Source organism: Chanodichthys erythropterus, chromosome 13 (assembly GCF_024489055.1).
Source record: "Chanodichthys erythropterus isolate Z2021 chromosome 13, ASM2448905v1, whole genome shotgun sequence".
NCBI lineage: Eukaryota > Metazoa > Chordata > Actinopteri > Cypriniformes > Xenocyprididae > Chanodichthys > Chanodichthys erythropterus.
In genome coordinates, this window is record NC_090233.1 from 6,164,417 (window position 1) to 6,191,182 (window position 26,766).

The 26,766-nt window shown below is 37.2% G+C and overlaps 1 protein-coding gene across 4 annotated transcripts in view; it reads right to left on the reverse strand.

Annotated features, from left to right (window-relative positions):
* Positions 1-230: 230 nt before the first annotated feature.
* Positions 231-26,766, reverse strand: part of sik2a (salt-inducible kinase 2a) — a 46,060-nt gene continuing 19,524 nt past the window's right edge. For 3 of the 4 annotated variants that reach the window (XM_067408018.1, XM_067408020.1, XM_067408021.1), the window contains 11 exons: positions 21,438-21,562; positions 20,403-20,526; positions 19,932-20,158; positions 17,655-17,807; positions 17,174-17,332; positions 8,561-8,777; positions 6,991-7,254; positions 5,734-5,879; positions 5,003-5,122; positions 3,895-3,989; positions 231-3,806 (listed from right to left, as the gene is read on the reverse strand). In XM_067408018.1, coding sequence (XP_067264119.1) covers positions 3,371-3,806; positions 3,895-3,989; positions 5,003-5,122; positions 5,734-5,879; positions 6,991-7,254; positions 8,561-8,777; positions 17,174-17,332; positions 17,655-17,807; positions 19,932-20,158; positions 20,403-20,526; positions 21,438-21,562 — 2,066 coding nt within the window. In that variant the 3' untranslated portion in view covers positions 231-3,370. The remainder of the gene's footprint in view (positions 3,807-3,894; positions 3,990-5,002; positions 5,123-5,733; positions 5,880-6,990; positions 7,255-8,560; positions 8,778-17,173; positions 17,333-17,654; positions 17,808-19,931; positions 20,159-20,402; positions 20,527-21,437; positions 21,563-26,766) is intronic. The other variant, XM_067408019.1, reaches the window with a different exon arrangement.

Sequence of the window (26,766 nt, forward strand, 5' to 3'; positions counted from 1 at the left end):
AGTGTGGTCCTGAAAAATCTTCGTTTGAAGGGCTACCTGGTCCTTCCCCCTACCCCTTCCCCTCCAACCAAATGAGAATTGGGACACCCCGACCCCTTCACGTGAACGCGCGAAACAAAGGGAAGGGGAAGGGGTAGAATTGGGATTGGGCCCTAGTGTGATGTGAGACGTGGTAAGAACAAAAACGTCACTCGTACATTTGTTTTCACTCAAGGAGAGTGTGACCTTTATTTCCCCTTGTGCAAGGAACTCAGCATTTTCAACTGAATATAACAAAATTCATATTGTGATTACATAGTCAAACATTTTATCACTGAAAAACAACTATAACAAAACAGTTCACTTTTCAATGTCAGTATTAATATCAACACTAGTCAAAAATCTGACTACAAATTCTAAATGGTCACGATAAGATCTTTTTCCTTAAAAGGCATAAAATGACAACACTCACTACCAACACCCATATTTTGAACATCAGAACTATTTCTCTAGATATTGCTATACTTTTTAATATACTGCAGGACCACGACAACTATCTCATGTAGCTGGTTCCAAAAAAATCCACATAGTGGAATTCAAAATAGAACCTAAATGGAGACTTTGGTTCAAGGTATCTGTCAAAAGAGGGTACTTTATACTGCATTTCCAAACAGGAAGCTTTACTTGAAGAATTAAATCTAAAAACAGACATTCTTCAAAAGGAACAACAAGAATTGAAAGGCACAACACTTAAGTTTCTAAAAAAATAATCAGTTTGAGTAGCAGTGCACGCTGTGTGAGATCATTGTATGTTGATTTATGGTTTAATCTTCGTATCTCAAACCTGAATGTTTACAATGACTCTAAAAGCATACTGGTGGAAAAACCGTGTACTGTAACCTTGTTATTTTCTACTTCTCCAGTCCACTTCGAAGAGTCTAAAATTGGTAGTGTAATTTTAAAGTCAACATGAAATCAAAATGAACCTTATTTACTTTAACACGTTATTTAGTCGTATTGTGCACAAGCATCAGTACATATTATTCCACAGATGATTTGTTTTTGCAGCCTTTTATCATTGCTCTGCCCCTGAAACAACATTTGTCTGCTGACGTCACCTAGGCCATGCATGTTAATTGGTTAATTTTAAGCAGCAGTCAAACAGCTGTTCAGGCAATGTGGTAATACTTGAAATTAGGGATGTGTCAGTGAGGAAAATTTCCCACCGGTTAATCGTGTCCACTGGCGCAGAGCAGAGAGCGTTTTCAGTTAATTCCTAAGCTTCTATTCAGATGAACTGAAAATGCTAAGAGAGACAATTATGAATGTCATTACGGCCGTGCGCATTTTACTTTCGCTTTCAAATTAGTGGCAATTCAGGGGCGCCAATTGCTTGAATGGTGGGTTCATTATTATTCTTAATGAAAAACAGTACAATGACTAACTCGCTTAAATTGACGTTTACATTTCGCTTTGAAACCAAATCTTCCGCCATCGTCTTGTCAGTCAGGAGTGAGGCAAAATGGGCAAAGTAAGGTAAAATCTGACTCATGCTGCTTATCTGTGCTGCGACTGAATTGAGCAGATGTGTTCAGTTTTTAATTGTAGTGTCTAATTGTGGTGCAGCGATGAGCAAGTGATGTAACAGGTGTTGAGGCTGAACACCGTTAATACCGACTATCGCAGCATGTCTACTTGAAATGTTTGAATTTGTTACCGTTAATTACTGCTTTAGGTATCATGAACTAACAAGTGACTAACAATATTTTACAGCATTTATTAATCTTGGTTAATGTTAATTTTGTAAATATACTTTTGCGTATTGTTAAAGGTGCAATATGTAATATTTTCTGTCCGCTAGAGGTCGCTAGAGGCCTATTCCAAACAAAGCCGTAGCTTGATGATGCCAAGTTTGAGCGCGGAACTTGGGACATGTGGTCTTCACTTCACAGCCGGTGGAAAAGAATTGGGATATTATTCGGGAAGAAATCATGTTCATGGATGCGATTGTTAACGTTATTGTAGTATGAAGCAGAGCAGGACCGAGTGTTGTGGGAGCTGAATGAGGCCGCTGGAGCGATTGTGCAACACGCCATACAAGCAGCAGGACTTTTATTATGACACAGTCGCCGGCGCTGCTTCCACTTTTCCGGTCATGAGTAAAAAATCAAGAAAATTAGTGTTACGCTATATAACAACAATTAGTTTTCTGTCTATGAATATATCAAAACAGATGTTCCCTTGTCTATTAAAACATGTATTAAAGCGTCTTTGGTGTTTCCATGGTTTCTACAAAATAAAACTGGAAACCAAGGGTAACATGGGTATGACGCGTATTGACAGGCGGCGACTCACATGTCCCTCATGATTTACAAATAGTTGCAAACATTTGGGATGTTGTAAGTACTCAACAGAACAGAATATATAACACTGGCCTAGTGGTTTTTGGATATTTTACTGCAAAATTCTTACATATTGCACCTTTAATTCTTGTTAGTTCATGAAGTCAATTTATGTGGATATAAATAATACATTTTCAACTGCTTTATATGTTTAAATTAACATTAACCTAGATTAATAAATGCTGCAAATTATAGTTTGTTCATTTATATGTAATTACAATAAGATTCAATTTGTAAACATTAGTTAAAGTGTTAGGGGCCGTTCACACAGAATGCGTTTTTGCCTTCCACTGCCATTTCCACCACCGGTTAGACGGATGACTTTGCCCATTGCACTCACATCCTTTGCAGCATCATGACACACTCGATTTAGAAAAAGTTCTTTCCACTGCTCGTGTCTCACATTTTTCAATACAAAAACGTGTTCTGTGTGAATGGCCTCTTACTGGTACTCAGGTCTCACTCTGTATCTTGTTCATTAAAAACCAGTTTCACTCACATTTACATAATTTTACTTAGGAAATAACGCTCTGAATGGTGTTTCATGTTGACTCTATTTCTAATAATTCTTTTTTTCCCTTAGAAACATCCTAATATTTACACCTTTCTGTTAATGATCTATTATTTAAAAATCACTCAATACTATTAGTGAAAACTTGAGTAGCTACTGTTCATTTAAGGATGAAACAAACTACTTACAAAAACACTGAAACTCTAGAGTATTATTTAGGAAAAGGAATATTGCTTTAATACTGATTTTTAAACTCTATGGTAGCTGCACTACATTTCATATGTGCTTACCAGAGGGTGAAAAAAAAAAAAAAATCAGGACACTAGCGCATCTCACAAACACTGAAAATGTAGGTCTGTAAGGGTCTACCACAGGATCAAGTGCACATCTGTAGCATCTATAAGATCTTGTTCGTCCCTGAGGGCGCTTTTATCACACTTGTGTCTGAGAGCCAGCCTCAGAGTGCTTTATTTCACATTTAGTTTACGAGTACACATCCTTGTGGGGGCTCTACGGTCTCCATCACCTCGCAGTCCAGGAAAGGGGCTTCAGGTGCGGGTTTTACCGAAGGGCTCTCTGCTTTGCCTGGAGGGAGAGGCGGTTGGGCAGGACTCCATGCATACTGGGGCTCTGTAGGGAGGGATGGGGTGTAGTTTGTTTGATTGTCTGGCACCGGAGGCCAGTCTGGGAAGCGGGCTGACTTGGCGCCGTACGTCAGGGATGAGGTGCCGGGCTCCAGAAAAGGGGTTAGGGTTTGGGTCCGTGTGAAGGGAGGGCTGGACAGGGGACTGCTGCTGTTCTGGGGGTCTCTGCAGTCCAGGGGAGGGGCGTAACCATCCTCTGCCAGCTGCATCTGGTGGAAGTAGGCCTGTACCTGAGACTGCTTCTGGAGATAGAGCCTCTTCTGCTGCAGTCTGCACATATGATTACAAATGGAAACGTGTCATAACTGAAATTCTTTAGGACAACTTCAGGACATCTATGAATGCAGTTGCTCCTCACCTGTGCTCCTGGAGTTGTTGCTCTAAAGTGCGTGGTGCAGCCTCCTTACAAAACATCTGCCCACTTCCAAGACCACTTGCCAACTGACTGGCCCTCTGGAAAAAACCCCAAAAACAAAACATAATTTTTTTAAACATCTAGTTTAGTCATGAAACTCTAGATGGCACAGGTTAATACATTGCTTCATTGGACTTTGCTGATTCTGCAGCCAGTGAGATTGCTTGCTCAACATTTAAATAGTCTGGTTCAGTGTTTGCTGTAATCTGGTCTTGCAGCATGCTATTAGAGTTCCTATGAATCCCTCCACCTTCCCCAGCTCCACCTGTCTGGATCTGCTACAGGATTTATCCATGCCTATTAATGCAGCAGCAGCAGCATATCTTACATGCTCACATTAGCATGAATATTTACATGTATACTAGTATGCTGATTACAACTAAAATGTTACATTTACATGCAAACCAATAGCCCCTAAACTGAATGACATGTTTTATTTTTTTGTCTTTCTATTAGTTTATTCAATAATACATTAAAGATGTTATTCATACATAAACCTCTTCTATAATGAGCACATTTTAATTTCTGAAAAATTCATAATTGAAAAAATCATAATGAAGAAAAAAAAAACCTAAAAAGAATGAAATTCTTGAAAAGAAAACCTCAAATAATTTGACATTAGCATTTATTAGAAAAAGATATTTTAACAAAACTGCTTCATTCCTTTTTAATATTTGGAAAATGTTTGTCTGCATGACCAAAGTCATGTGGTCTAACCAACATGCAGAATCAAGGCAAGGTTAGTTCAGGTATTAAAATGTCATGTGGTGCAACTTCCCATAAACTTAATAAATATTAAAAAAAAAAACTATCTTAAAAAATGTAATTAAAAAAAATTAATTCAGATATGCATGTTCACAAATATTCATAATGTATGGAAAATATGCTATTACATTTTACTTAAAAATGGTATAAGTTTTTCAAAACCATAATAAACCAACATGAACACAAAGATTACATTTCTAAAAGCTTGGCACATGTAATTTAAACCAGATTTTTAAAATTTTTTCCTTTTGTTTATTGCGGACACTCTTATATGTAATTGACCGACCTGCAGTCGCTGAGCGAGGTACTGCGTCTCCAAACTCTGTCTCCTGGATAGCAAATAAGGGTGCATTTTGCCAGTGAATGTTGACGTATCTTTTCCACTTAGACACTGGCGTCCTTCTCCCTGAAATTATTAAAGAATATGTTTTATATCAGCATAAATCACAGAGAACTGTCATCTTGCAAGTCAAACAATAAAAAATGAAAACAAGAGACACTTCAGTATTCTGCCACACTAAAAAGGAACACTTTTCAAACTTTTTTTTTTGAAAATAGTGGAACTATACTCTCATTCCAGCGTAATAATCAAGGAACTTTGCTGCTGCAGCAGTGATACGGCAGCAAAGTTCCTTGATTATTACGCCGGAATGAGAGTATAGTTCCTAGCCATATTGGCCTAGAAAATTGCAACTTTTCATTTTCCGTCGGTCTTAGTACACGATGTAACTACAGAGGTGTCAAGTTTTAAATAGGAAAAATATCGAAACTCTTTGGTCATTTTTTTTGAGCGAGATGCTATTGGTCTCATCAGATTCAATGAACTATGCTAAGCTATGCAAAAAGTGGTACCGCCAGACCCGGAGATCGGCTGAATGGATTCGAAAATGGTAAAACTCAACTGTTTAACTCTAGGGGAGTTGGAAAATGAACATATTTTCAAAAAAATGTGGAGTGTTCCTTTTTTTTCCAAAATGGAAAAAAATGGAAAACAAACTGAAAACAGCACTGTCTGACCTGGTGGCTGAATGGATAGTCCTGTGGACTGATGGTGGGCTGACCACCGCCTCCACCATCTCCTAACACTATCTGGGCTTTGTTCAGTTCCAGGAAGCCCTTGGTCCTTGCCAGGTTCTGAAGGTGCTGTCTGAATGCCACTAAACCTGTTAAACCATGGGTTCAATAAATATAACAGACTTTAGAGTCAGATGATCTGGTGGAGATATTCCTGCTGTAGGGGTGGTCTGACTCATAGACTTGACTACTGCTATAATTAGTACAGAAGTGAATCACTGAGATTATTTTCTGCTTTTAAAAGTAGTCATTATTCATAGAAGGTCAGATATCATCCAGAATGAGGGTTATTTTATCCACTCACAATAAATGTTCCAAAACACTGATTATGACAAATACATGCCTACAGACAGTAAAGTGGTGGGCATGCTAGATTTTGTGCTTCATTCACACACATAGAAGAATGAATACAGTAGCAGATTTTTCTCTGTTTTGCTGTGTTCTAAAGTGAAAAGACATTTAACCAATAAAGGGATAACTTCTTGGCTGAAAATCACATGTGAAGGACACGTTTTTTTTTTCACCCTAGTGAAAAAGGTGCATACTTTAGTTCTTATTACGAAAATAGTATGCTTTAAAAGAATACTTTCGTACTAACGGAATGTAATGTTTTCTGACACTCAATTGCAATTAAATGAAAATGTATTATAGTTTACATTTTTATTAAATGCAATTAGCTGAATTTAAGAGTGCTTTTTTGACCAACTTAAGTAGAACTTCTATTAAAATATGGTTAAAGTGTACTGCTGAATGTACTGGCAAGCATTTGTGGTAAACTAAAATATACTTTAATGTCATTTCTATTGAAACGTGTCATGTATTTAAATATATTTTTCATTTTACATTTGTCATCATGAGGATGCAAATTTAGTACATTAAAACCATATTAAATGGTAATATTGAATAACAAACCAGAGTTTACTTAAGCGTACTTAAGTGTGTTGAGAAAGAGTTATGATAGTGTGCTCTTTAAGTATACTTAATTGGCCTTTTATTTCATTAATATTATATATTAGGTCTAAGTACAGTTGTATAGTATTAAGTTCATATCCTGTTGCCCATATGCTGTCCTGTTCTCCAAAGTAATTTCGCAAGCAGAAATGTAGGGTGCCCACTCCTTGATGCAAAGTTTGAGGGAAAGGTGATGGATGAAAAGCGAAATGAAAATGATGTGCGCAAGAGAACACAAATCATCCTGACCTTGTGTGAGAGATGTGTCTGAAGCCCTTCGCCCCTCTCTGAAACTGACTAGTGAGTGATTATGAGCGTCCCGCCCCTCTGTGTTGAGCGGCTGCAGGGTGGGTTCGGGGGGCTTCATGCCGAGGAAGACCGGAGCTGTGAAGCTGGCAGGTGTAGTGCTTAATGCGTCCTTTAGAGCTGGATTCTCTTCAGGCAAGCTGAAGTCACTTTGTGTTGAACCCATGCTGTACTCTGAGTCCATGCTGCCGAGCGACGGGTTTAGACCTGTGGAGAGTAACTGAAGTTAAATCAAGTATATGGATGTAACAGTACTTATTAAAATGATTGGCAAGACTCAAAATGGAAGTTGAAGGTGACTTTGAAGAGCACATAAATCTTAGTTACAGAGAACTTTGAGAACTGCAACATAATGCGTGGTTCACTTTACAATGTAAAAACAATAATCCAAGCCACACTGACCACATTCCAGTCCAGACATAAACATAAACACATCTGTTTACCTGTGAATTCTCTGAATATGCACTTCACCTTACTGACTAGACTGCATTTTTATTTTGTCCTTTTGGTTATACTTTATCCTTTTTGTCTTAATCAATATTAAAGCTTTAATTCTTTCTTTTTATCTGTATAACTCTTTATTTTGTAAAGCACTTTATATTTGCTTTATAAATAAACACTGATGTAAATATTAAGGAGCAAAATCAAAATGTCCATCTCTATCACTATCGGCAGGTTCCTCGGTTGTTCCCTACACCAAACATTATTATTTCTAGCACGCCTCCCATACAATAATCACAAAGAGCTTTGCTGCTTTTGATGAGAAACAAAGTCTCAGCTTTCAAATTCTGGCCATTTCTTCATGAAATTCAAACAATAAATGCCATTTTGATGCTCTTAAATGTGATGTGACAGATCGCTGTAGAGCCTCAGTTCAAGCGGCAGTGCAGAGCGCGAGTCTTTTCTTCCACAATTTTCCTTAAGAAAATCAAACTGTTGGTATTGGTATCGGCTATCGTTATTGGCGGAGAAATTTAGTATCAGTGCATAAAATACTGTTTTTTTGAATGGTTTTATTTGTTGAGTGTATTAATACTTGTTATTCCACAAACTAAAATGCATCAAATTTAATTAAAAAATGTGACTTTTATATTGTAACAAAATAATACTATTTCAAACAAGAAAATGCTGTTCTATTGAATTTTCTAATTGTCATAGAATCCTAAAAAAACAAAAACGTATTGATAATAATAAATGTTTCTTGAACACCAAATCAGAATATCAGAATGATTTCTAAAGGATCATGTGACACTGAAGACTGGAGTAATGATGCTGTAATGTATAATTAAATTTTAAAATACATTAAAATAGAAAACAGTTATTTTAAATTGTAATAATTTTTCACAATACTACTATTTTTACTGTATTTTTGATGAAATAAAGTCAAATGAAAATAAAAACAGACCCCAAACATTTCAACAGTATTATATATCTTTAAGACACTAAATCAATATATATGTGTCTAGACTATAATTGCATTACCTCAACTTACAGTACAAAATGCAGTGCTAACCTGTGATGGGCAGCACAGCAGGTTGGTTGGTGACCTCAGACAGTGTATGCCGGCGCTGACTGAAACGAGCTGTATGAAAGGCAGCTAGGGGCACAGCGTTCTCCTCCTCTGCCTCAATGCCCTCATCAATGGACGTCTCCATGACGTTGCTAGGCAGCGAGCCGCTGACTTTGCGGACTACAACTGGAGGGAGTGGGTCCAGTAAGCAGCCATCCACCTGAGATATAAATACACACACCGTGGGCAAAACTATTTTTGGCTGAAACAGCTCAGCACTCTTTAGGACATTTTCACTTTGCTGTTTTCAGATCTGACAACTGAAATCAAATCTGAAACGCAATAGATGTGACTTCTAGCTGCACTCCAAGAGGCAAATAAATTGATATGAAGTGAAGTTTATCTGTGAATAACAATTTAAAGTTGACTAAAATGGAAATCTATTTTCTAAATGCATTTTATAGCTCTTATTATGAACAATACATCAATTCATTGATTCCATTTTTTTGACCTTGTCATTTTTAATCAAAATGTCATAATCGTCCACTGAAATGACAGACTTCTCTCTAGTGACGCATACAGGACTACTCCAGTGTCTATTTGTCTGCATAAACCCCGTCCCTTTCTTACAATCAACTGTAAGGTCACATTCACATCTGCCTCTATCCAATCAAGTCCCCATCCTACATTTATTTATTTTTCAATAATCCCTTTCATTTGGATGCACGTCACAATACAGAAGATCTGTTACTACTTCCTTTACATCTCAACTTTAAGTTTCAGATGTTTTTTTTTTTTCCACACAAAGCTACCATATGATTCCTAAAGACTAGTCGTATGGCATGTGTTCGGCCAATCAACGCACACTTACATCACTGGTAATTCCTATTGTGCTGGGTTAGACTCTGAAGTAGGAGCTAATTTAGTCCCCTCAAAAGGTGTTCCTAAAACTAAAATTGTTCTAAGTTCCTGCGGTGCGAATCATAATGATTCAAAAGTCTACTTTTGTGTTCTATGGAAGACAAAACAGAATAAAGGTTTGAAACAACATTATTAATTTTCATCCAGTGTCATTGGGCCCTATTTCAATGATCTAAGCGCATGGTCTAAAGGTAGGAACACATCAAGCCGACGCCAACGAACTAGTGGTGACGAAAGCAGACTGCGGGGTTGGCTCACGTGGGTCCAAAGTTGCCCTGACACACCAAAGCGACGATCGACAGCCGACGGCCAAGTAGCACGTTCATTCTGCGCCTCCGTAAGATGAAATGCCTTTCCGTACCAGCAGGTGGCAGTAGCTGAACAGCCAATCAGAATGATCAGACGGACCGACGAGCACCAACTTCAGCCGACGGTGCGGAACACACTGAGAAAACTTAGTCGGCCAACCGTAGGCTTGGTGTGTTCCTGCCTTTAAGCACATAGCACAAGTGCACTTAGGGCTTGTCCATATCCACTTTTGCTAGTTTAAGGATGGGAAAAATGGTCTAAAAAAGTTGTCCCTATTCTCTTAATGAGTAATGGGTGTGTTTTGGGCGTAACATGCAATCAACCGATTGTCTCATCTCCAGTTCCCTTTACAAGACAGTTGCGCTTACGCCATGGTGGATTTGCTATTTACATGGCGGAATTTGCAAGCAGAAAAACTGAACGCTTCTCTAGTGAGGAAATTGATCTGCTCGTGCAGAACATACGTGCACCTATAGGTGCATATGACTAGCACGCTCTTTAAATAACAAAAAAATTGCGGCATTGACTTTAGACCAGGTTTCCATTGGTCATAGGTGCAGTCTATTTCAGTTGCCTCAAAATAGTAACACGCCAACAATGCGCCTGAAGACACCTCGTTTTCAGACCAGCACGCCCATGGGCACACAAATGGGTGCAAATGCATTTGCTATTTAAACAATATGGCACAGGACGTGAAAGTGATAACTGCGTCAGGCTGAAACTAGCAAAAAACACTTGTGTCGCGCCTGTTGCCACATTGCACCGGGTGTATGATAGGGCCCATTGAGTTAACTATTACTTAATAATAATAACAATTAAAAATATAGCTGCAAGCAGCAATTATCGGGGTGATGCAAGCATGGCTGGGAGCTTCAGGGCAACTGCAACAATTAAAGACATTTTTAGATCATTTTAGTCAATGACAGACAATGACACATACAAAGTTTGGTTTCAATTTGGCAAAGTGTTGCAGTGTTAAGATGATCTGAGCCAATTTTGGTGAAAATCAGACAAAATGAGTTCGAAAAAGTAGGTTTCTCAGAAAATTCAAAATGGTGGATAAATTTTCATGAAAGATGATGTCATAGAGTGCAATCGAATTGAGCCAAGGAATCAGAGGAAAAAATAACTTTGTTTCTAGCCCTTATGGTTCAAAGGTTATTAGCGCAAACATGAGTGAAAATTTGGACAGTAGGTGGCGCTAGAGGGATTGAGTTAGAAACTCCAAAATTGCTGTGTTTAAAGTTCAGATTCTCCTCTATCAGTGTGCCAAATTTCATAACTTTCCTGTAAGCATTTCTATGGACTGCCATAGACTTAAAAGTGGAAGAAGAAGAAGCAGAAGGATAATAATAAGAACACTAACGATTACAATAGGTACAAAAGTGTATTTCTATTACTGTCCGATATTGCTTAAAATCAGTCTAATATTATTTTTTTCCTTAAATATCAACAATTACCATATATCTGTAGAGCAGATAGACATCAGTTATTTTATTCTACCTCCTCTTTTGCTCATAACACTGAGACCAAGGGTTTCTTTTTTGCCTGATACAGACGGTGTGATTTTAGCAATCATATAAGATCATTACAAATCACACTGTATGGTATGGATCTAATAAACTTGGGTACGACATGTACATAGACTGTAAAATGATGACACCTATTGAATCGTATACGCTACAACGCAAGTTAGTATAGAAGAATAAAACGCCATCAGCATTCACTAGTGGTAAACAAATAGTGCAAGATGAATCACACTTTGGCAATTGTGGTTTTAATGTGCGCTGAAAAAAAGATGAAGTGAAAGAGGAAAATATGGACAAGGTCATGGCTAGGGAAAAGAGGCCATCTTGCCTTGCCAATTTTGCAAATGGACCTTGAGGTAAGAAGTTTTAGCGCCATGTCGCGTTGATTAATATGCCATTTCACGTTGCATTTTTATTGGCTAGTCAGTAGATGTAGGTCGTAGCAGCAAACGCACTGTGAGATGATCATGCTAAATTTTCACTGTCAGAAAAGTATCGCAGGCTATCTTTGGTCGCAAGACCGTGACAACAGCCGATTTTTGAAAATCTCTCACTGTCAGACGTAGGACCAAAATGCATGTTACGCCTCTTTTTTAAACCCTGTGTTAGACTATGTCTGCAGCTCCATGTCTGTGTCATCACTGTTTCATTTTTTCAAAATTATGTAATGCTGCTGTCAAATGTCCACAGGCAACCAGCAGCGTTCCTGAATTACAATAAGCCAGTTGAAAAGAGTTTGTGAGAGCATGACCTCAACATGTTTGAAGAGATCCCTAGATTCCCATCTGTTCAGCTCCACAGGTGCTGAGGCTAAATTAATGACTTATCACACGTCCTCTTCTTCATAAACAAACATTTACATCTGTTCATTTGGCATTTGCTTTAACTACAACTCACAGTCCATTTAAGGACTACTTTTATAAGTGTGATTGTTCCCTGGAAATTAAACTCTTGACCTTGGCATTGCAAGCACTGGTTGAGGTAAAGGAGCAAACAGAAGAAGACCTTTTGGAGGCCAAATTGGTATGTTTATGGCAGAGTCCCCACAGGATGAGTCAACGCTGCACGTCAATTAAAGGAACAGTAGCTATGGAGATTGCCTTGCGACAGCCAAGGTGACAAATGTTGTAGTCACGCTTCTCACGAGTGGAGTGAGCACCCAGCACTGATCACATGGGTGGCCCATCACTGGCACATCAGGGGCATTAACAAAAACAGGGCTGTGGTGTTGTGTAACAGCAGGCTGCAAATAGAGGGATGTGCAACTGAAATGCAGTCTATATGTTTCCTCATGATCAATAAGGGTGGGCAGTATGATCAAAATCTTATATCATGGTATGATTACATAAGTTATTTTTGCTGGAAATGTATTGAAAAATGGTTTATGTTTTAAATAATCATAAAAAATAATTAAATACTAACATGTTTGAAAATTCAACTTTTTTAAGACAAGTGCTTCATCTCATTTGATTAAAAATAGTTTAAATTATCATAATAACTACAATTTAATAATAATAGGAAGAATTTAATATTTGATTTTTTTAGACAAGTGCTTCCTCTCATTTTATTAGAAATAGTTGTGTATTAAATAATCATAATTTTGGACAATGCAGTGAATTCAAGTTTTTGAAAAAGAAAAGTACTTCATCTCATTTTATTAAAAAATAGTTTATTATTATATAATTTGCTCACACTTTAGTTTAGGGTCTAATTCTCACTATTAACTAACTATTAACTGTGACTTTTACCCCAGTAAACTCCTAATTACTGCTTATTAATAGTTAGTAAAGTGGTTGTTAAGTTTAGGCATTGGGTAGCATTAAGGGATGTAGAATATGGCCATACAGAATAAGGCAATAATATCTGTTTTATATGTACTAACAAAGCCAATATCCTAGTAATATGTATGCTAATAAGCAACTAGTTAATAGTGAGAATTGGACCCTAAACTAAAGTGTTTCCTATAATTTTTATATTATATTATACAACATTAAATTAATAATAACTAAATTAATTAATTAAAATATAATTATAAAAGAATATTAGTAAAAAAGCCAATAGGCTTAGTTGCATCACAGCCACAAACCATGACTTGCTACTCTGTCTCAGGTGATCAGGGGGAGGGGCATTCTCTTTCTAGAGAGCATCTGATTGGACAAAAAACTGTAGTGCAACATGGTTAATCAAAAAATATTGTTATTTTTTCCTAGAAGAGAAACTGAATTTTAAAAATATCTGCATATGTTTATAACTATTACTTTAAGCAGTGCACTAGTACTGCTAGTACTCAAAGCTACAAGACGTGGACTAATTGATTGAAACTCATTCATTTCATGTGGTCTTAAAATACCCTTTAAATAACATATTGTTTCTTGTCTTGAATTGTTTTGAACACATCCCTTTCTATATTTTCACATTTCTCCATTGCACCTAAGTGCACTCTGATTGCCAGGCAATCAATAATGTATCGATGGGCGGAATGACCAAAATCTAATTTCACAATATGAGACATATAGTTATTTTTGTTACTTCATTATATTTTTGTTATTTAAAATAAGGACAAAGAAGCAAACAATAGGACAAATACAAGAGAACAAAGATACAGTAGGTTTATTTAACAAATACTACAGAAATCGAACGATCAAATGTAAAAATAAAACGCTGCATATTCTACACTGTAGAGCTTAAATATAAATTGATTCTTATTTTATATTATATTTTATAGTATCTATTTTTATATATCTTAAATTAAATATACAAAAGTTATTCAGTCAAGATCACCGAGTGATTTTCAGGTCTTTTGTTCTTTGATTAATGACACAATCTGCGTCTCATTTCGGAGGCTGTGTCCTCCGGAGGTCACATACGTCATCAAGGATGTCTTATTTAAGAAAACTAACCGTAATAAAATTGACTGTTATTCTTTGTGAGGTGTAAAATATTGTAATTTCTTTCTTACTTTGAAATCTAATGGTTAATTTTCTTAAATGAGACCGCCTCATAACGTATGCAGCCTTCAAATGCGACCTCCGGAGGGCGCAGCCTTCGAAATTAAACACAGCTACAGACAGCAGCAGGTATATTAGGCTGCTGTCACTTTAAGACCTCATGCACGTATCAAATATACTGACAAACATCTGGTTTTCACCCAGCAGTCTGAGAGGTGCTTTCTGTGCATGCACAAGTAGCAAGTAACACAAGTACCGTTTTTTCCACTGCTTATTGCACATAATAACATCATGCACATCTCTTTATTTTCTCATTCATGTATGTTTCTTTATCACTCTAAGGGTGTTCACACTTGTAGTTCGGTTCTCTTGGTTCTTTTGGGCTGGGCCAAAAAAGAACATACACTTCCTGGTTTGCTTAACATTCACATGTCATTTTTTGATGTATGATTAGCGATGGAACTTATCAAACATCCAAAACAATGCTGTGTTCTGAGGTAAATGCGCTCGTTTGTTTGTACATATGATGGTTCACCAGATGAGAACTCACAAAGAGCTTATAAAATAGGTATAGAGTCAAAACAGTGATGGGAATTCTTTCGTTGTACACAAACAAAGATCTGCTGCAAGGAGATGGCATTTCCGACACCTGTACCGAACAGCACTGGGCAATGTAGCTCCTATGACAAGAAAAACCAGGTATGCTTAAGCATTCTGTCCTTTTTAATCGCATCTTGTGACATCACGTCCTGTTTTTTTTTTTTTTTTTTATGTTATGTTTTAAATTCATCTATTTGATTATGAAAAGAGAAAAACATGAGTAAGATGGAATACATCATAAGATGCGCAATATATCGGGAGACATAGAGTGTGTCAGACATGATTTTGACCACTTCATTAAGTTCTGTTTTGTAGAAAGCCTTTCTTGAATTGAATTTGAAGTGAATTTCCTTTTCTAAAAATTGTATCTTAATTTTAATCAATGTTTCATCAACCAATTGCCTGGATTTGATAAATAAGAAGCAAATATAGCAGACAATATACTCATGACATGGAGGCGCCGGCGCGATCAGTTGCACGTGAACTGGAGCGCATCTCATAATTAAATGAACAGAAACTCAGAGACTGCTTCCCTCACAGACATGAGAAATATATCTATAGAAAGCTTGAAATGTCCACTTTTTAAACAAAATAATTCAAAACGAAAATAAATAAGCTACTCTGATTATGTAATCCAAATGAAATGTGCATTCTCTCCAAGCGCGTCTGCTATGCGGAGATGATAAGAGTCAGCAATGTCAACTTCATCTTTGCAGCCGACACTGATTCAGAAAACATTACTTTATTAATAAACAATTAAAATATCTCCTTGCTGTTCTTGTCACATTCATAATCATTACTTTTGCCGGTTCTTTATGGAAAGCTTTACGCTTGAGTGCTATATAGCCTGTATTATGTAAATGCTCATTATTTTGGTTTATTCTCTCCAGTATTTAAGAAATTAAATTAATATAAATGTGATTAGTCAACTAATGGCTTAAATGAACAACTACTAGTCGACTAGAACAACCTTCTATCACATATTTTTAATCCAGCATGTCACAAAGAATATTCTGGTTTCAGCTCACGCTCCGCTCGCATGCTCTGACACAGACGCACACACATACAGAACATCATACATTATTAGGCTATCAGTTTAAAATTATATTTGTGTATGACTAACCTGTACTATTTCTTTACAACAAAACGCTTTTCAGGTCTATCATCTCTAGTCACACACCAATCATCATCAGTAAGCATGTGTCCCGCCCCAACACACACACCAGAGAAAAAACTTTGTAGGTCACAGCTACTCAGATGAAAACCGCTTCAGTGAGCTCAATTATAGTAATGAGGCATTTTTTGTCAGTAGCGGTAACGCAGTTGTAACGGGGGGAAAAGTAATTTGTTTGATTTCTCGTTACCGAAAAAGTAACGCAGTTAAAAACGCCGTTTATTTATAATGCCGTTATTCCCATCACTGGTTTAGATGTCTTTGGTCAGTGTTGCATTCATATTTCAGTCGAACTGCACCAGAGTTAGTTTGTAAGCAGACTGAGACTCACCTTTTCAGCAGTCTCGGTCTGCTTATTTGGTGTGCCCTAGGGTTGGGATGGTGGCGTTCACACTTATTAACATGAACTGCAGTAACAGAGCAATGACACCAGAGTTCGTTGTATTCAAACCAAACCAAACCAAGTGTGAATATGCCCTAAAGTGTCAATAACTTTAAGTTGTACTGTGCTACACAAATATATTAACATACCGCAATATAAACGATATAGCAAAATTGCTGCCACAATGTATATTGTCATATCGCCCAGCCCTGCTACCACTGTATAAATGGTCCAGCAAAATCTCTGCCGATTGACATATTCCAGGTGTCACGAAGTGCATACTGTCATATTGCCTAGTCCCAGATATCATATAAATTCCCTTGCCTCTGTCTGAGTCATTAATTTATGAACGAGTAGCAACGAGTGCTTGAGATTCCTACACTGACGCAAAGCCCCAGTGGTGACACCAGCTGCTGAAATCATAAAGAGCGTTTTTTATTATTTAATATATATACGCAGGTGTTATTTTAAGGCTGAAATGCTGCTCAGATACTGCGGGTGAGTAATGAGGAAGAGATCAGGCTGACACGCAGGCAGAGGAACTTCACACGCTGCAGACAAAAGCTCTTATTGCCGTCATACAGCAGCGTCAATGAGTAACGCTGCTATTTAAAACAAGCAGGCAGAGCTTACGAAATATAGCCTCAAGCTCGAAAGGAGGATGAGAGATTTCTCTCTGTGCAAGAAGAATCCATTTAATAACCCTTTTTCACTCTTTGTTTTGGTGCTCACTTCAGTTGAAACATAACTGACCTTGGGAGTGGCCACGTCTTCCTCCATGAGCGTCTGATCTGGGGAAGCAGGGGTTTGTGGGAAGGTAAATGTGTCTGTGGTGGACTGCAGCAGAACAGGTGAACGCAGGTGACGTGCTGCCTGTGGAGGGACGCACGCTTGGGAGGGAACCGCCATGGTCTGTAAAATACCAATAAATATCACGGTATTGTTACTATGATGGTTCTGCCTTTGTTACATGGACATGTACTTTTCAAAGTAGTCTTAGACTTTGTATATGTCTAAGTACCATGGTATTACCATCTAACACTGCTAAAAGGTCTCAGCATTTACAAGCAACGCATTAAACCTTAAAAGCTTGTTTCTGTGGTTTACGGTCACAGAGGTTAAACTGAAAAAGGGATGGCTGGATTACAGATTTTGTTTCTTGTGATTCCAATATTTACATTTTTATACCAACGCCATTTCAATATGTCTGGGAAGACTTCACAGATGGGGTTACCTTGACAACAGTCTGCTCTGCGACGGTGCTAGGGCGGCGCTGGCTGGCGTGCAAACGCTGTTCCACAGGGAAACTGCTGCGATGCGCTTTCAACCGCTCCACAAGCAGGTAGTAGATAGCAGCAAAGTGGTTATAGCTTTTGTTCTGGAGAGACTGTGACAGGAAAGGCAAGAGTTTTTTGAAGAGCAATACAGACAAGGAATAAGAACACTGGAAATGTCACATTTCTATCAGTATGGTTTGAAAATATTCTGAAATGCTCTTCTTTGGAGAAATCAAATTTGCAATTCAGAGGAGAATTTATTTTTAGAAAGGAAAACAATAAATTATAAAAAAAAAACACTACTAGAGTTCAGAATTGAAGAATAGGCTCAGGATTGTGGATTGAATTAAATTGGCCTCACCCATAGGAATTTGAATTGGAATAAAAAAAAATTAAGCACAAGTTTTGTGGCAAAACATAAAGAATAATATCATTGTTTTTGATTAATTAAGGATGTTTTAAGTACAATAATTTTTTTCAAAATGTGTAATACAGTAAAAAATAACAATTAAAAATTAAGATTTTAATTTTGACATGCAGCAACAACTACATGTCTTCATAAATGTAATAAAAATAAATACTGAAATTGAAATTTTAATCTAATGATCATAGAATATACTGAGCAAATCAGAGAATTTAGGGAAAATAGTGATATTCTATAATGGCTCATAAAATGAGAAATTTATTTTATTAAATAAATACATTTCTGTAGCTGGCTATTTCAAACATCATTTAATGTTTCTGAAAATAGCCCACATGATTTGCACATGAAAATTCTTTGAATTTCATTCTAATTCAATTAGATTTTTTTTATTTAATAGTGTTGTAAAACCAATTACTCACATCTAACATAAAACACACTATATTGCCAAAAGCGGGACGCCTGCCTTTATGTGCACATGAACTTTAATGACATCTCATTCTTAATCCGTAGGGTTTGATATGGAGTTGGCCCACCCTTTGCAGCTATAACAGCTTCAACTCTTCTGGGAAGTCTTTCCACAAAGTTTAGGAGTGTGTTTATCGGAATTTTTTACCATTCTTCTAGAAGTGCATTTGTGAGGTAGTGATGGCAGTGATGTTGGTGAGAAGGCCTGGCTTGCAGTCTCCGCTCTAATTCATCCCAAAGGTGTTCTTTCGGGGTGAGGTCAGGACTCTGTGCAGGCCAGTCAAGTTCCTCCACATCAAACTCACTCATCCATGTCTTTATGGACCTTGCTTTGTTCACTGGTGCACAGTCATGTTGGAACAGGAAGGGACCATCCCCAAACTGCTCCCACAAGCATGAAAATGTCCAAAATGTCTTGGTATGCTGAAGCATTAAGAGTTCCTGGAAATAAGGGGCCAAGCCCAACCCCTGAAAAACAACCCCACACCATAATCCCCCTCCACCAATCTTTACACTTGGCACAATGCAGTCAGGCAAGTACCGTTCTCCTTGCCACCACCAAACCCAGACTCGTCCATCGGATTGCCAGACAGAGAAGCATGATTCGTCACTCCAGAGAACACTCTAGAACTCTAGAGTCCAACGCTCAGAACGCATGGAAACCCATTCCATGAAGCTCTCTACACACTGTTCTTGAGCTAAACTGAAGGCCACACGAAGTTTGGAGGTCTGTAGATATTGACTCTGCAGAAAGTTGGCGACTTCTGCACACTGTGTGCCTCAGCATGCACTGACCCCGCTCTGTGATTTTACATGGCCTACTACTTCATGGCTGAGTTGCTGTTGTTCCCAATTGCTTCCACTTTGTTATGATACCACTGGAATATTTAGTAATGAGGAAATTTCATGAATGGACTTATTGCACAGGTGGCAACCTATCACAGTACCACACTTGAATTCACTGAGCTCCTGAGAGCGACCCATTCTCTCACAAATGTTTGTAGAAGCAGTCTGCATGCCTAGGTGCTTGATTATACACCTGTGGCCATGGAAGTGACTGGAATACCTAAGTTCAATGATTTGGAGGGGTGTCCCAATACTTTTGGCAATATAGTGTATATACATACACAAACTCTCTCTCTCTCTCTCTCTCTCTCTCTCTCTCTCTCTCTATATATATATATATATATATAATTTAAAATATATGTATTTGCAAACTTTTATGTTTTTATCACGGTTCTACATCCCATTTGCCACATTAATTCAAAAGCAGTTTAAATTCAGGAATTGCACAGGAATTTAAACACATTCCAAACCCTGACCAAGTAAAAGCTGATCAACTGACCTCAATAGTCTTCTGCTGGTCGATGCCTAGGCTGTGCATGAGTCGGAGCACCTGCTCACTGTGCTCACCCAAGCCTGATTTGCTCTCGCAGAGCAAACCCTGTCTGTACAGCACAGGCCGCTGGGACGGGACCTCCTGCACCATCCAGCGATGTTCTTTGATCTGACTCAGGGACAAACGCCTGGCTGGATCTAGAACCAACATCTTCCTGATCAGGTGCTCACAGTCTGAAACAGTATATATTAAATACAATAAGCTCAAAAGAGATGTTGCAGCCTTCTGAAACTTTATCTTCTGGTGTAAGCAACAATGAACTGATTACGTAGCATGTAACCCCCAACACTGTTTTTCAGTATTGATTCCAGATAATATAGACATTGTTTGATAAATGGTTAATAAATACCTACTGTATCCATGCCAACTTATGCATGCAAGAACAGTCATATGATTGTGTTACTGTTTCTTCCTCACCCTCACTCATGAAGTAGGGGATGCGGAAACGACCCTCCAGGACCCTCTGTCTGAGGACAGGAAGGCTAGGGCCGTCAAATGGAAGAGTGCCACACACTAACACGTACAATACCACCCCCATACTCTGCATGACACACACATACACAGAAAATCGATAAATAAACATAAATCTCTAGGTCTAGGATCTAGCACAAAGGACCACCCACACACAATACAGGAAATAATAATTATGTTTTCAATCAATTAAATTGCCATTAGTTGTTGACGCAGTTCTCTGTAGTGACTGAGAGGACACAAATCAACAAATGGCAAGAATTTTGTCATCTGTCTACATATTAGTTGCCCCCTTTTATGGTATTACCAAGCTTTTTTGAATATGCTATTAGGTAATACCATGGTTTTGTGCATATGTATCATAATAATTCCATGCTATTTTTTTGTAGAACCATGTCAAGTTAAATCAAAGATTTTTATAGTGTTTTTATTAATACACACCACAAAGCAGCTTTAGAGAAAGTCATGATGTTAATGTTTATAATATCTTAATATTTTCATGCCCTATAAGTCAAATTCAGCAGATTAGACCTGGGCGATAATATAATTTACATTTTTCGGCAATACAAGCAATAAAACAGTTTTTTAGATTTGCTATATAGTATACATTGCTGCTGAAAACAAACAGACGAACAAAACAGCCTAAGCTTGTTGGCTGTTTTTCCAGCCTGGTCATAACTGGTTTAGCAGGCTGGTTTTGAGGGGTTTTGACCACTTTAGATGGTCAGGCTGGTAGCTGACCAACCAGCTAAAACCAGATTTACACCAGCTACATCCATCTTAAACCAGCTAAGACCAGACAACCAGCTTAGCCTGGTTTTAGGTTTTTTTTCCCAGCAGGGGCTTTACATGTTTATACTGTAACCAAGTAAATAACATGGTACATGAATATGGTACTCAATCCTATACCATTACTATGGGATATATCAAATTACTATAGTATTTCCATCTGATACAGTCAATCTACTGCCAAGCTCTTACCCAGATGTCCAGTTGTGGACCCTCATACTGTTGCCCCTCAAACACCTCTGGAGCCGCATATGGAGGGCTTCCACACCAAGTGGTCAGAGGTTCCCCAGGACGGAAGAAGTTTCCAAAGCCAAAATCTGTAGCAGATTTGGAGAAAAAAAAAGGTCAATGCTAGCCCTCAGATTAGTATATTCATTCTACTTGGAAGACTTAAGGTACATAAGCAAAATTTTACAGGCAAAAAAAAGTGTGTTGACTATTGTCAATAATGTAGCGATGTACGGAGCACAACTCAGAAGTCAATTCCAAACCAAGCAGTTTTCTATAGGTCAGCACTGCAAATCTGCATGACCAACTTGAAACTGTTGCAATTATTATGCAAGTCAATATTCTGATAATTTTTTTTCCAAGCACATTTGACCAATTCCAAACCACATCAATCTATATAACTACTATAAATTTTGTATATAATCATTTATAAGTGATATATTAAGGGGATCGTTGTAAAAATAATAATAATAAAAAAAATATATATATATACAGCTATGGAAAAAATTAAGAGACCACTTAACATTGATTTCTGAACTTGGAGTGGTCTCTTAATTTTTTCCATAGCTGTATATATATATATATATATATATATATATATATATATATATATATATATATATATATTCAGATGTGCATAATTATTAAATACTTAAAGGTGAAGAATTAGGTGTGAAACCATCAGGAAGCCTTTAGTCTCCAGTGCCACCATTTTGAACTGCAACCTACTTGGAGTCTCCATAAGAACAAGATGTTCTCATAGACTACGCTAAGGTAAAGAATCATGAAACATGACTATGCATCTTTTATTCTCAACATGTTTCGTTGTTTTTTTTTTTTTTTACCTCTGAAACAAAATCTGCTTAATGCAGTTAATATCTTTTCTTCTCAACCTGCATTTTGTGACCCTGCTGTCTCATTGATGTCTCATCCAATGGTCACAATACCTTTATTTTGCTATTTCTGTAACACTGCATCCTCATCATGGCCATTTAATAATTTTGGGTGTTTCATAATTACTTTTCAGTGTGAGTAAAATTTCATTTTTTGGCCCATTGAGCAAAAACACTTTTTTTAATGTGTCCCTTTAAATGCATATGAGTTGCTGCTCTCAAAAGGGGGTGGAGTTTCAGGAGCTCGTGTTAGCACTTAGCAGCACCTCACATTACCTCATGCAGACTCACTGAAAAGGGTTTATGTAAATTCTAGGGTTAGTGATGTCACCAACCCGGGAAGAGGCTTGTTGTAGTCCTTAAAGGTGCCCTAGAACTTCTTTTAAAAAAATGTAATATAAGTCTAAGGTGTCCCCTGAATGTGTCTGTGAAGTTTCAGCTCAAAATACCCCATAGATTTTATTTTAATTCATTTTTTTAACTGCCTATTTTGGGGCATCATTAACTATGCACCGATATATAGGTTGCGGCCCCTTTAAATCTCCCGCTCCCCCGCCCTTGCCTTGAACAGCATAAACACAGTTTACACAGCTAATATAACCCTCAAAATGGATCTTTACAAGATGTTCGTCATGCATGCTGCTTGCATACATCGGATCATGTAAGTATATTATTTATTTGGATGTATTACATTTGATTCTGAATGAGTTTGAGGCTATGCTGCGTGGCTAAAGCTAACATTACACACTGTTGGAGAGATTTATAAAGAATGAAGTTGTGTTTATGAATTATACAGACTGCAAGTGTTTAATAATGAAAATAGCGACGGCTCTTGTCTCCGTGAATATAGTAAGAAACTATGGTAAATTTAACCACATTTAACAGTACATTAGCAACATGTTAACAAAACATTTAGAAAGACAATTCACAAATATCACTAAAAATATCATGTTATCATGGATCATGTCAGTTAACATGCTCCATCTGCCATTTTTCGCTATTGTCCTTGCTTGCTTACCTAGTCTGATGATTCAGCTGTGCACATCCAGACCTCCTGCCCTTGTCTAATGGCTTGATCATGGGCTGGCATATGCAAATATTGGGGGCGTACACCCCGACTGTTACGTAACAGTCTGTGTTATGTTGAGATTCGCCTGTTCCTTGGAGGTCTTTTAAACAAATGATATTTATATTAGAATGAGGAAACAATGGAGTTCGAAACTCAGTGTATGTGTTTTCCATGTACTGAACTCTTGTTATTCAACTATGCCAATATAATACAAATATTTAATTCTAGGGCACCTTTAAACAATTCTTTAAAAGAAAATATCTCTGTTTGCATTGAATTTTCAGGGCTGTAACTTTGCAGATACTGTTTATGCTCAAGCAGCAACATTACACTCTAACTTAAGTTAAAAAAGTGAAATCGCAATTAACCACCCCTTTAAACAAACCTTAATATAAAGCATTTTTCACTTCCAGCCCTCGTTAATAATTATATATCACTTATAATTGATTATATACAAAATTAATAGTAGTTATTTAGTTTGTTTTGGTTTGGAATTGGTAAAATGTGCTTGGAAGAAAAATATGATCAGAATATCGACTTGCATAATAATTATGCATGCACTGTATTTGGGGAAATCTTTTGTCCTCACGTGAAATTCCCAGTTGCATGGATTTCTATTGAAATGACTGGATTTCACCAAGGAAAGTTCGCAGAACAGTAGTAAATGTGATCACACCTTAATATGTATAGTCAAATTAATGCATACATTTTTTTTTTTTTAATCATAGAACTGTCACTCGACTTGTTGAACTGCACAAATAGTTTAAGACTCTATCTAAGCCACAATGAAACTACACGTCTTTGTCAAGCTTCCCCAAATATTTTTTACACTTTACACCAAAGATTATAGGCAGCTGACTCATTGCCACACTGCCTTATAAGCCAGTGGCTTCTTAGGCACATTTGCGTTTGAAGGTACCTCACAAAACTGATTTAGTTCAGGTTTCTGAGGCAGAATATCGGTCTAATGATCTACAACAAAATAGAGAGAGCCTTTTTGATAACCAAGCAAATATTTAATCATCACGATCAGTGGTGTATAAAGTACTCGAAAAACATACTTGAGTAAAAGTATAGATATCTTGCCAGAAAATGACTTTGGTAGAAGTTAAAGTTGCTGTTTAGAATGTTACTTGAGTAAAAGTTTTAAAATGTTACTTGAGTAAAAGTTTTAAAGTATGTGATATTTTTTGTACTTAGGTATGAAAAGTATTTTTTTTTTATATTAAATGTACTTAAGTATTGAAAGTAAAAGTACAAGTAAATGTAAAATACAAAAGGAGCAAAAAAATATTTAAAAAAATTCTATACAGTTTGAGCAGCAAGATTGTGTTCAGTTTTAACTCTCTTACATTTTGTTTCTTTAAATTGGCTAAAGGTTTATTGTAATTTTTATACATAAAAAATACTAATATATTAATTATACATTGATGATTCGTTCATGTTAATTTATAGTGCATTATAACTAATGCAAGAGACAACCTTAAAATGTTAAAATGTAAATGATGAAATTAAAAATGAACAATACTTTTATTAACCTTATTTAATGTTACAAATGTACTCTTATTGTAAAATGTTACTATTTCATATAAATCCAAACAGTCATGCTTAAAAATTTCCATCTTTACACACAAAGGCATAGCATGGGTCTATTATATGTGTACTTTCACACATTATTTGGCTCTTTTTTAGAAAAATTGATGATTATCTTATCAAAATATGTGTTACAGTGCCGATAAAAACTGAAATTGAATAGGCTAACGTTACATTTCTGATTTGTTAAGCTTCTGTCGCTGTATGAGAATACAGTTTAAATATGCAACTTCGCCGGATAATGAATGCATAACAGCGAACAAATAGTTATAAACTAATGCAAATGAATGGTAACAATCTTGACATTAAACAGTTGGTGTTTTTTTTTTTTTGTCACATTGTTTTAACCGCTTGAGGTTACTACTAATGTCAGCCTCGACGACAAACATACTGTTCTCCACTAATGCAGCATCTAGTCAACAAACTAATTACTTTATAGTGATATGAAAACATGTACTGTAGTGTACATTGTATAACATACCGTTTTGTTGTCCGTTTTAAATCCGTTTTTGAAGTGTCCCGCTCTGTGCAGCGCGCAGCCTCACATCACGTGTCAAAAGAAACCATACGAGGCATCAGTGATAGTTTTTATTTCGCCTCTAGAGGCCGCTCTCGTAATGTCTCATAATCTATGCTCGTAATGACAGCGCACTCTTCTCAGCCGCTCCAGCAATGGACGCAACCCGGAAAATGAAATCAACCGCACTTGTTTGCACATGCTTGCTTGCAGTCTGTAAGTAACGAAAATGCTTTGGGAAAATGTATCGGAGTAAAAGTATATAATTTATTTAGGAAATGTAGTGGAGTAAAAGTAAAACTTGACAGAAATATAAAAACTCAAGTAAAGTACAGATTCTTCTTATTATTACTTCGTTACATTACACCACTGATCACGATACTCATTTTTAGCTAGAAATTAAGGAAGTTAAGAGCCTGGTTGGTTTGGGATGAGCTATTCAACAAAGTTTGATACTTGGGGTTTAAGTTTTCTTCAAATCCCTAGCGCTAAGCAACCAATGGTGTTATGCAGCCAATATGGAAACTACATTTAATCTGACAGATCTGGTCACTGGTGCAAACTAATATATGACACAAGTAATTGTACATATAAACTGTCCAGATGGCTGAAGAGATTCCTGGCTGTGTGTCAGCTCGGTTAGGGTCTGTGTCTACTCACAGACTACCAGCGTGACGCATTTCCCCTGATCTTTACTCCCAGCAGATAATGGACAGGTTCAATTGTGTAATGTAATCTATATAATTTAAAGATTAATTGATGTACGTCACCGCTGATTGACGTAGAGTAATGATTGCATGTGGGCGGGAAGAATGAACTCTGAGGGCGGACATAAAACAGGATATTTAACACACAATATAGAAATCAAATTCTAAAAGTAAAGAAGACAAAAACCGTTGATTAGTTTGAGACTGTTTCAGAAAATAATGTAATGTGGACTTTTAGTTTGTAGTTTTGTCTAGTTCCTGTTTGCCCTAAGTCAGGGATGGGCAAACTCGGTCCTGGAGGGCCACTGTCCCGCAGAGTTTTGCTTCAACCCTAATCAAGCACACCTGAACCAGCTGATCAATGTCTTTAGGATTACAAGAAGGCTACAGTCAGGTGAGTTTTTTTAAGGGTTGGAGCTAAACTGTGGCCCTTCAGGACTGAGTTTGCCCATCCCTGCCCTAAATAGACCCTGGCTGTTTCTTAATTCAAAGAACACAAAGAACAGGCTTGCGT